The sequence below is a fragment of the Engraulis encrasicolus genome, chromosome 10, assembly GCF_034702125.1.
Source record: "Engraulis encrasicolus isolate BLACKSEA-1 chromosome 10, IST_EnEncr_1.0, whole genome shotgun sequence".
NCBI lineage: Eukaryota > Metazoa > Chordata > Actinopteri > Clupeiformes > Engraulidae > Engraulis > Engraulis encrasicolus.
Window position 1 is genome coordinate 47,707,073 of NC_085866.1, and position 12,070 is coordinate 47,719,142.

The 12,070-nt window shown below is 45.4% G+C and overlaps 1 protein-coding gene across 2 annotated transcripts in view; it reads right to left on the reverse strand.

Annotated features, from left to right (window-relative positions):
- The window catches only part of prex1 (phosphatidylinositol-3,4,5-trisphosphate-dependent Rac exchange factor 1), a 136,437-nt gene that overhangs the window by 7,273 nt on the left and 117,094 nt on the right, over positions 1-12,070 (reverse strand). For both annotated transcript variants that reach the window (XM_063209098.1, XM_063209097.1), the window contains 3 exons: positions 3,759-3,976; positions 2,194-2,296; positions 122-265 (listed from right to left, as the gene is read on the reverse strand). In XM_063209098.1, coding sequence (XP_063065168.1) covers positions 122-265; positions 2,194-2,296; positions 3,759-3,976 — 465 coding nt within the window. The remainder of the gene's footprint in view (positions 1-121; positions 266-2,193; positions 2,297-3,758; positions 3,977-12,070) is intronic.

Here is a 12,070-nt window from a genome sequence, read left to right on the forward strand (position 1 = left end):
AGACACGGGATATATTGATGTGCTTAAACGATGTCCTCAGCCCAGTAGCCTCTGGATGGATGTCTTAATGTCCTCAGCCCAGTAGCCTCTGGATGAATGTCTTGTGTCCAAACGCACTCACCTTGGGTAAACAGCACAGAGTGCAGCTTCAGGCTCCCTCCATTCTGCAGACGGGAGGGCAGCTCGTTGAAGTGGCTGCTGTTCAGGTAGAAGAGCACTCGGATGGCCTGCCTGTTACCCTCCACCTCATAATACACCGGTGTGTCTACAGAGGAGAGCGAGATAGAGCGAGATAGAGCGAGAGAGAGAGAGAGAGAGAGAGAGAGAGAGAGAGAGAGAGAGAGAGAGAGAGAGAGAAAGAGAGAGAAAGAGAGAGAATTAAAAAAAAAACCACAGGACCATCAGAAGGGGAAAGTGACAAAACAGAGAGAACGAAAGAGACAGACAGACAGTTGTAGTTCCATTCCAGGAATAAAGAAAACAAAGACAGGACCATCAGAGGGAGAAAGTGGCAAAACAATGTCGAAGAAGGGGAATGAAAGAGAAAGAAAGAGAAGAGAACAGCCCAGAAAGAGAGAGACAGACAGACAGACAGACAATTGTAGTTCCATTCCAGGCATGCTAATACAGTTCCGCAGTGGACTGGACCATCAGAGTGGATGTGCTCGGGTTGGGTATCCTGTGCTCGCATTAGCGGTATTGGTTACACCGGGATGTTGCCCATATTTTGTTGACAAATGATTTGGGAGGATGAATGGGGTATTAGACTACAGTATTATTCTCCTGGAGGGCATCAGCAAACTGCTACTGCTACGCTGCATTGCGTGCAGCCACTAAAGCAGCAGTTTAGCTGGCAAAGCATACTCTTTATGATAGGGGCTATGCGCATGAATGTGTGTGTGTGTGTGGTGTGTGTGTGTGTGTGTGTGTGTGTGTGTGTGTGTGTGTGTGTGTGTGTGTGTGTGTGTCTGTGTGTGTCTCTCTCTGTGTGTGTGTCTGTGTGTCTGTGTGTGTCTGTGTGTGTCTCTCTCTGTGTGTGTGTCTGTGTGTGTGTGTCTGTGTGTGTCTGTCTGTGTGTGTCTGTGTGTGTGTCTGTCTGTGTGTGTGTCTGTGTGTGTGTCTGTCTGTGTGTCTGTCTGTGTGTCTGTCTGTGTGTCTGTCTGTGTGTCTGTCTGTGTGTCTGTCTGTGTGTCTGTCTGTGTGTCTGTCTGTGTGTCTGTGTGTCTGTGTGTCTGTGTGTCTGTGTGTCTGTGTGTCTGTGTGTCTGTGTGTCTGTGTGTGTTCGCGTGTGCGTGCAGACATTTGCACGCATGCATATTATACGCAAGTACCTGAGTGTATGAGTGAATGCACCTCTATGTGTTGTGAAATGGGGATTAATGAAACTTTAAAGTATCAACGCTTTCTTTCTTGCTTCTCCAAAAGCAGCTAAATCTTGTCCCTGCACTCACGTACAATAGCAAATCCCTCGGTGCTCTCTCTCTCCTTCAAAATCTCTCTCTCTGTCTCTCTCTCTCCTTCTTTCTTTCTCTCTCTCTCCTTCTTTCTTTTTTTTTCTTTCTTCCTCTCTCCCTCTCTCCTGTGGCCCCTCAGCAGTAAGTACAACAAAGAGGCCTGGGGGCCTGGGCGGCTATCTCTCCTCAGCACGCCTGCGCTGTATGAAAGAGAGAGGAAGTGGCGCTGCAGAGAGGAAGTCTGCTGGGTGTTTGGAGAGGATTTGCTGAGGGCAGATTGTGGGCCAATGTGTGTGTGTACGTGCGTCAGTTGCCAGTGTGACTGAGCAAGTGTATGTGCACTGCTCAATTTTGTGTGTGTGTGTGTGTGCGCGCTCAAATGTCTGTGTGGTGTGTAGTCGACAATCCCATCTCAAAGCACTGTGACTCCAGAATCTAAATAAGATGCCACTTTAGTATTCATGTAACAGATCCCTTGTCCTGTCTATATCTAGGAGATTTCATGTCTGCAGAAGTGGGCGAGGGTTTTCACAAAAAAAGGTGTGTGTGTGTGTGTGTGTGTGTGTGTGTGTGTGTGTGTGTGTGTGTGTGTGTGTGTCTGTGTGTGTCTGTGTGTGTCTGTGTGTGTCTGTGTGTGTCTGTGTGTGTCTGTGTGTGTCTGTGTGTGTCTGTGTGTGTCTGTGTGTGTCTGTGTGTGTCTGTGTGTGTCTGCGCGCGCGCGCGTGCATACAGCACTTACTTGCAACCAGACATTCGTCGCTTTGCTGCCTGAAGACCACGGTGACTTTGTCCAGGTCTGCCAGGGCTGCTTTGGTGTCCTCCAACATGGTCCGCTCCTCCCTCTGCATTAGGTATAGACAAAGAGGAAGAGGAGGAGGAGGAGGAGGAGGAGGAGGAGGAGGATAAGAGAAAGATAGGAAGAGGAGGAGGAGGAGGAGAAGGAGGTGGTGGAGGAGGAGAAAGAGGAGGAGGAGGAGGAGAGAAAGGGAGGTGGAGGAGGAGGTGGAGGAGGAGGAGAAGGAAGATGGATGAGAACAGAGGAGATGAAGTGGAGGAAGAAGAGGTGACAAAGAAGAAGAATAGAAGAAGAAATAAATGGCAGGAGAAGATGGAGAAGGAAAAAGGGAAGGGGGGAGAGGGAGAAGGAGGAGGGATAGGGATGTGGAAGAGGAAAGGAAAGAACAAAGAGGAAGGAGAAGAGGGAAAATAAAAGGATGCATGTAAAGGAGGAAGCAGAGGAGAGGAAACAGGCAGCAACATGGTCACAAATGAAGGAACCCTGTGTGTGTGTGTGTGTGTGTGTGTGTGTGTGTGTGTGTGTGTGTGTGTGTGTGTGTGTGTGTGTGTGTGTGTGTGTGTGTGTTGCATAGACGTGTGCGTCAGAGAAGGAGTATAATGGTGCTTGTGTGTGCACATGTGTGTTTGTTGAGATGGTGTGTGTGAAAGAGAGAGAGAGAGAGAGAGAGAGAGAGAGAGAGAGAGAGAGAGAGAGAGAGAGAGAGAGAGAGAGAGAGAGAGAGAGAGAGAGAGAGAGAGAGAGAGAGAGCGCATAAATGAGAAAGTATGTCAGGGTGTGTGTGTTTTAAGTCTGTTTATTTAAGTACATTTATATGTTGGTGAATGCCTGACCTACTAACACTTCCATCTCCGGTCTTTGTTTTGACCTCGTGTGGAGAGAGCGTGGACTGGCTGAATAGGACGCCAAGCTTGTGCGTGCAAGAGAATGTGTGTGTGTGTGTGTGTGTGTGTGTGTGTGTGTGTGTGTGTGTGTGTGTGTGTGTGTGTGTGTGTGTGTGTGTGTGTGTGTGTGTGTGTGTGTGTGTGTGTGTGTGCATTTGTCTTTGACTTTGTGTTTGGGTGTTTTTATAAATCTATGGTAGTCAATGCATGACCCAGTAAAAAAAGTCTAATTTCTCTTCCAATAGCAGCCACATGTATTTTCCCCTTGCACGCTACACCATGTGACCTTATAAGGTGCAAATGTGTGGCAGACTAATAGAGAATCAGTTGAGGAGGAAGATTGCTCGCATCCAAGGTTAAGGTGCAAGACAAAGGAAGTTTTGAAGTGAGGAGTCTGTACACTAGGAATCATTTTTTGTGCCTTTTATTCCATGGTAGTATTAAACTTCCACCACTGAAGAAAGTATGGACTGGTAGTTGAAGAGGACGTCTATGGCAGAGGTCTGCTCTAGCCATTTGTGGATGACCTCTTCATACTCACTTATCACAAATGTAGGTATTAGTGTGCATGTGTGCGTGTGCGTGTGCGTGTGCGTGTGCATCTGTTTGTTCATCATGTCTTACCACGTGTGGTGAGAGTATGGACTGGTAGTTGAAGAGGACTCCGATGGCGGAGATCTGCTCCAGCCACTTGCGGCTGACCTCCATGCTGTCCTCCTCGTACTCGCCGCTGTTGTTGAAGCGCAGCGTCAGCGCCGCCTGCAGCTGCTCCGCCAGGGCACACAGCGCCGCCACCAGCGCCTGGCACAGGATGGCATCACGACGCAGCTGCAGGTCCGTGTCTGTGATGAGTGGACGAGGGGATAAGAAATAAAGAAAGAGACAATATAAAATAAATATCCACTATCCACTTTCACCATCACTATCATAACGTGCAGGACACAACACCGCCACCAGGGCGGCCTGGCACAGGATGGCATCACGACGCAGCTGCAAGTCCGAATCTGTGATGTGTGGACAGGGCAGAAGGGGAAGGTAGGGAAAGAGGTTAGAAGTTTCCGGGCATAAGGATGGATGGCTTTCAATACCAGTGTTGCACACAGAACTGCCACTAGTGCCTGATGCAAGATCCACAGTACCGTGTCTGTGAAGGGACAGAGATCAGAGAATTATTAAGGAAGTTAATTAAGACTCTGATTCAAGTCAGCATTACAATTCTTTTATATACATTTTTTTCTTAGGGGCTTTTATGCCTTTATTTGACAGGACAGTCGAAGATGGTGACAGGAAGCGAATGGGACAGAGAGACAGGGGAAGATCGGGAAATGACCCCGGCCAGACTCGAACCGGGGTCGAACCAAATGTTGGGGGTTTGGCGTGCTGCGCCACAATTCAAGGAAGATGGGGCATCACCTTTTTTCACAGATGCAGGTCTGTGTCTGGTGGGACAGAGATAGGATGACATAAGTATTAGAAATGGAATCAAATGTCCAAGTCCAAGCGGATGAATGGAGACAGGACTATTAAAGAACTCATTAAAACTATAATTCAGTTGGAATTCAAAATAGTTCAGGCCATGAAGGGTTTCTGATCTGAATAATGTCCTAACTCTACAGTTCCAGCCAGTCCATCTTGGTCTCCCTCCGACAGGTGGGTTGACAGGTGTTCTTATGGGGCGCTGCTCTTGCGGCGACTGTACCCTGTGTGGTGAGAACGAATTTCCCCTTGGGGACTGTTAATAAATTTATACATGTATTATTGAAAATATACAATGTGATAAAAGTGTAACCTTTAGTTAGAGTTTTATACTCTGTTATTCTCTCTCTCTGTCTCTTTCTTTCTCTCTTTCTCTCTCTCTCCCTCTCCTTTGCTCTGAGTTATGTGACATCTCTGGTCCACCAGGAAAACATCTCTTCTTGGTCGTTTGGGCTACTCTGTCTGAACTATGACCTTGTTTAGGCTGGTAAAAGCTATCCGTCACAGGCCGGACGCCACTGGGAGCCCATCACGGAACCGGGGGAAGACGCGACCATATATGTTCATCATATTATGTTTTACATATGCATGATAGGAAAATTACTTGTTAGAATGAGATAATAAAGGCCTAGCCCACTGTTGGTAGACTCGGGCTCGCAAGAAATCCATGTAACCATTTCCTGTGAGTGCGAGACCCCCGAGCTGCTTTCAGATTTAAACTGCTACCTCTGTTTCTGTGTGTGTTCTTTCAGGTCAATTTGATAAGGTAATACAGTGAAATTGTTAAAGTGATAATGTGAAATTATTCACATGTTTTGGTCCTTCGATAGCCGAACTCAAATAATTGTCCTCCCTGTTATATGGAGACGTAGGGACGCGCCTAACACCAAGTTTTTACCCGGGACCCAGAAATAGGTGGCTTCGCCTCACTACGCCTTCATATTCAGCGACGACTGACTGAGTACTGACCCACGTGACAGACGCCCGCACAGGAATGAGGTAGTATGCTTTTTTGTTTTTGTTTTGTTTTTTGAGCTCTAGTACAGAAAAAACTGCAGTGTAGAGTTTGGAACTCCGGACATTTTTAATTTAATATTATTAATGGTCTGTATCTTATTGAGTTTGGAACTCCGGACATTTTTAATTTGGAATTATTAATGGTCTGTTTTCTATAGAGTTTGGAACTCCAGACATTTTTAGTTTGGAACTACAAATTGTCTGTCTTCAATTGAGTTTGGAACTCCGGGCATTTTTCGATTTGGAATTGTAAATGACCTGTATTTGGTGACTTTGGGGTTTGGAATTTTGGGTAGCCTGTCCAAATTTTGTCCTTGTTTTGTTACGCCTGCATATCGCACGGATTTTTTGTGAAGAGACCGGACTAAGCTGGCCTTAGCCTAGAAGGTTGTCTCATTTACAAAATTTCGTGACGGCCTAGGAAATTCATTCCTAGTGTTTGTGCTATTGTAAATTGCGTCAAGACAATGGGTTCTTGTTCTGCGAAAGTGTATGAGGGGGATGCAAGATTTTTAGAACGGCGTGAATCAGGCGCTGCCCAGTTTGTTCAGCGTTGGCATAAAAAGCATGGTTTTGATGGGAAGTTAACGGTGCCTAGTTGTACTAAATTGCTTGAAAATGTGTCATCTCATCATACCAAAAAGAAAGGCCCTCTTAAAGACCATCATAAGACTGAAATCTCTTGTGCCAAAATGTGGTTGAACGCTGCTGTGGAGCGTCACGACCAGATTCAGTTAAAACGGCAAACTGTCGTTCCATCTGATGACACGGTCGCGTATGTAAGGGAGGAGGATAATAATCCTGTGGCGCGCTGTAGGGTGAGAGTGAGTGGCGTAGCAGGTACCCCACTGTCTGCGCGTTCTCCTCATGGTGTAGCAGCTGCTCCACTGACTGCGCTTTCTCCTCATGGCGTAGCAGCTGCCCCACTGCCTGCGCTTTCTCCTCCTGTTTTTGTTGACCCCAATGCCGCTAGTGGTGGTGCTGATTCGGATATCAAACTGTCGGCATCCCCTCCACCGTCCTATGTCTCTAGTGTAACTCCAGACTCTACCCCTGTTACGACTGGCAAACCGTTGTCTAAAGTGGCCCTTGCCGCGGCTTCTACTTCTCCTGCGGTTACGCGCAGCCAATTGTTCTCGCCTTCGTTGCCTTGGCGTGGTACTAGTTCACTTCCACCGTCACAGAACAGTCCTTATTTCCAGGCTCACGTAGCCCTTCAGGATGCTGTTCTTCTTGGCGAAAGCACGGCTGAAAGTTACCCTATGATTGAAGTACCTAACCCTGCCTTTAATCCGACGGCGGCTGTTGGTGGCAACAATATGAGAGTGATGCAGGTTTATCGTCCTTGGAACCAGGACGAAATAAAAAAAGCTGTGGAAGGTGTGGCCGGACATAGACACAAATTGAATGAGTTCATTACTGAAATGCGACAGTTGGTTACCATGTACCATTTGGATGGTGATGAAGTTGAAAAATTGTACCGTTGTAAAATGGGAGTTGATTGGTCTAGAGTGAAAGACAAATTTAAAGCTAGGACCGATGCTGGAGTGACCCATGCTCCAGGAAGTACAGGTCTAGATGCAACTCTTACGACCCTTGAGACGGCCTTACGCGAGACTTTCAAATCTCCTCCTAATTATAGTAAATTACAGGAATGCAGACAAGGTGACGATGAGGACGTCTACCACTTTAGGGAGAAATTTGAAGCGGTCTTTCGCAAATACAGTGGGTTAGATGATGACACTCCGGCAAATAAACTCATTTTCGACCAACAAATTAAACAAGCGATGCTGGGTTGCCTTCGCCCAGAGATTAAGGGCTGGTTGGAAAAGAATTATGTTACTCTGCCCACTGCTTCTTTGGCTGATTTCATGGCGCATGCTCGCCATGCCGAGAAAACAGCGCAAAATAAGAAGAAAGAAAAAGAGAAACAGGAACAAGCACAGATTTTTGCTCAAGCCGTAACACATGTTATTAAGGCTAATGAGGCCAACCGTGGTTGGACTCAAGGAAGAGGTCGTGGGTTCCGAGGAAGGGGACAAAATAGACCGGGGAAACCTGGTGAATCAAATCAAGCGACTGGCAATTATAGCAGAGGCGATGCCAGACGCGATGGTAGTTGTTTCAGATGCGGTGAAATGACACATTGGGCACGCGATTGTCCAAACAATCCTGATGCTCAGCAATGACTAGTGGATAATAGTGCATTACGTCCTGTTGGTGATGACGCGGAACTGAATGACGATGATTTTGATGTTTTAGATTTGGAAGAAATTTTTTACTCTAAGGGTGCAGGCAAACCTGAATTAACGTTAATGTTATCAGGTAAACCTATTAAATTCCTCTGTGACACTGGTGCTTGTAAAACTGTCGTGAAGGATATTGAAGCCCTTACCAAATCAAATAAAGCAGTACTGGTTAAATCAGCAAATGGCCAACTGCAGAGGCAACCTTTGAGCAAACCTGTTGAATTACAATGCAGTGAAACTGGATCGTCTGCATGGATCCAAGTCATAATGGCACCTGAATGTCCTTGTAATTTACTGGGACGGGATGCTATGGCTAAATTACGAATTGGAGTGTTTCCCACAAGTGATGGAGGCATGACTGCCCAAAAAAGTGACTTGGTGAATGTTCTATTGAATGATCAGTGTGATGGACAAACAGTGTATTACTGGACACTTGACGTACCGAGCGACAGCTCTGTGGGGGAGGAGTTGCGTACTCTGGCTACAGCCAGAGCGCTTCCAGGGTCTGATCACAGACCTGCGAGCGACATGCATATTGTCTTACGGTCCAGATCTGATACGCACACGGGAAAAGACATGTCTAATTCCGATTTGAAATACAATGATCAATTGCATAATTTGGGTTCTCAAAAAGTTCTGTTTACCTCCTTGTATTGGAAGGGAGGTACTTGCTTTTGTGATGTGAAAATGCCGTCTGAGATTGATTGTCTTGTCCCGTGGGGATCTCCACCTTATGCTTTGTTGACAAAAGAATTAGGTGAGGCATGGAGTGACTTGTCTGAAAAAGTTCAAAACGCACGCTCTGTAACCGATTGGCATTTGGATACATCTGATGAGTATGTGAGTAACAGCACAGGCTGGAGGAAAAGAATCGTTAATTTGGAAACACAATGTTTTCCAAATACACGGGTGTATGCTGAGGAAGCATGATATGGCGTATTTTTGACAGAGGAGGAAGAGTCTGCTTTGCAGAATGTGCCTTCCTCCCTCTGGTCACAACATCCCACTGATGTAGGTCTTATGACAACGGCAACGCCTGTAATAATCAGAGGAAAGACTGATTATCGTCCCAGAATAAAACAATACCCACTGAAATCAGATGCTTTACTTGGTATTGAGCCTGTAATAAATGATTTATTGGATGCGGGAATAATTAGACTCTGTGACGATTCCCCATGCAATACACCAATCTTCCCGGTAAAGAAAGCACCTCCATCTATTGGTTGGAGAATGGTCCAAGATTTACGCGCTGTAAACGATGCGATTATTGCGCGGGCTCCTAATGTACCGGACCCACATACATTACTTAACCAACTTAGCCCCGATGCTGAATGGTTTTCAGTGATTGATTTAAGTAATGCATTTTGGTCCATTCCCGTTGATGTTGACAGTCAATACTGGTTTGCGTTTACTTTTAAGGGGAAGCGATATACTTTCACTAGGCTAAGTCAAGGCTATTGTGAATCCCCTACCATATTTGCAACGGCGATTCAGACCTGTCTCGCAGATTTTATTCCATCTAATGGGTCTCAATTAATTACTTATGTTGATGACTTATTAATCTCAAATAAGACAAAGGAATCATGCAAACAGGACACATTGGAATTGTTGACTTATCTTGCCAACACGGGCAACAAAGTAAGCAAAAATAAATTGCAGTTGTGGCAAAGCGAGGTGCGCTATTTGGGTCATACTCTGACTAAGCATGGCCGTACAGTCAATGCTGACCGAAAAACAGCAATATTAAATGCTCCTCGCCCTGTCTCAAAAAGACAGCTTATGAGTTTTTTAGGTCTGTGTAATTACTGTAGGCAATGGGTGCCAAATTACTCAGAACTGGTTAAACCGCTACAGAATGCAATTTACTCCGCACCTATGGCTCCTAATGATTCTCTAATCTGGACAGAGGATATGGTGACAGCTTTTTGTGATGCCAAGACTAAAATAGCAGGTTCTACAGTGTTGGCTCTTCCGAATTATTCAAAACCTTTCATACAAATGGTTGATGCAAAAGATGGCCACATGGTTTCGGTTTTATTACAGAATTTTGGCGAAAAATTACGTCCAGTTTCCTATTACGCCAAAGAGCTGGATGTGGTCGCTAGGGCGACCCCTCCGTGTGTCCAAGCAGTGCTTGCTGCTGCATTGGCAGTACAGGCCTCCGCTGAAGTAGTCTTGTTTCACCCACTTGTTCTTAAGGTTCCTCATGCTGTGTCAATTTTACTGTTGCAGACAAATATGTCATTTTTGTCGCCTGCAAGGCATCTCTCGTGCATGACAGTATTGTTGTCACAGCCGCACGTTACTATTGAACGATGTACTTCACTCAATCCTGCTACTTTGATTCCAATTCCGTCGGACGGTACAGAACATATGCATGACTGTGAGACGGAGACTTTTAAGATTGTTAAACCACGTCCGGATTTACAAGATACACCTCTTACAGAAGGTGATGTTGTTTACGTGGATGGTTCTGCATGCAAAGATAGTCACGGTCAAAATAAGGTTGCATATGCCGTCACTACAGTGGACAAACTGGTGTTTTCTGAGACTTTACCCTCTAGGCTATCAGCGCAGGCTGCTGAAATTATAGCGTTGACAAAAGCTTGTGAATTGTACAAAGACAGAGTTGTGACAATTTATACTGATAGTCAATATGCTTTCAGCGCATCGCATGTATTTTGTGCGCACTGGAAACGGAGAGGCTATTTGACTTCCAGTGGGAAGGAGGTTAAACACAAAGTTTTACTTCAGCGTCTGTTGCAAGCCATACAACTGCCGCTAAAAATAGCCATTTGTAAGTGTGAGGCGCATACGAACAGAACAGATGATGTGTCAAGAGGAAATGCCTTGGCCGACAAAATGGCAAAAGAGGCTGCTGACGTTTGTTTGTCTCAGGATGCAGACAGCACTCCTGAAGTGCTTAAAGACATGCAGTTTGCTGCACCGGACACTGAGAGACAAACTTGGCTTAAACACGGTGCCACTTTACAACATGGATTGTACACTAGTGAGGATGGCAAACCCATTCTTCCGAAATCTATGTATAAGTGGGCAGCAATATTGACACATGGTAAATGTCACGTTTCCTCCTTTGCAATGACTAAACTGGTTGAAAACAGTTACAAACATTTTGGATTCACAACATTTGCAAAGCGGTTTTGTGCGCAATGCTTGGTGTGCTTGAAACACAACTCACAAGGAAATATGAGACCTAAGAGAGGAAAGTTTCCAGAACCTCAATATCCTTTTCAAGTTATTCACATGGATTACATACAATTACATAAGGCAAAAGGGTACGAGTATTGTTTGGTAATCATTGATGTTTTTTCTAAATGGGTGGAATTGTTCCCTACTGCTAGTGCAGATGCAATTACAGTAGCAAAGGCTCTCTGTAATCGTATTTTTCCAAATTTCGGATGGGTATCTGTTATTCGAAGTGACAACGGCGCCCACTTTCATAATGCTTTAATTGAAAAATTAAGTACACATTTGGGAATTGATTTGAAACGCCATTGTTCTTACCATCCCTCCAGTGCGGGGTTGGTGGAGAGAACGAATGGAACGGTTAAAACTAAACTCAGAAAAGCTATGGAAGAAACTAAAAGACAGTGGCCTGACTGTCTTAGTTTAGTAGCGCTCAGTATGCATATTACACCGACTCTGGGAAGCCCACTAACACCATTTGAAATATTATATGGTAGACCGTATACGCTGCCTGATTTAACTCATGTAAAAGCCAGCCCTGATGACGCACCTGATTTAGTGGACTATTTACGCAAAACATTTCAAACACGTGAAGTTAAACAAGTTAACATTGTCCCAGATTCTTCTTTGTCGTTACAGGATGACCAGAAACTGAGAATTGGAGATTGGATTTTTGTTAAGGAAATCAAGCGGAAAAGTTGGTGTCATCCAAGGTGGACTGGACCTTTCCGAGTCTTACTCACTACACCAACAGCGGTGAAAATCGCTGAAAGAGACTCTTGGATTCACAAGACACATTGCAAACGGTGTCAAATACCCGAAGGGGAAATTCCGGCATACGTGTAGTCCTCTAGCTGTGGGGGGTTGCATGGGATAATAGGTCCAAACTCGTCAAGAAGAGGGTGACTTTGAGTCTTCCAGACTCGAAGCACAGCCGCTGCACGTGTGATTTAGCGGGCCTACCCGGACAGGTATTGGAACCATCTA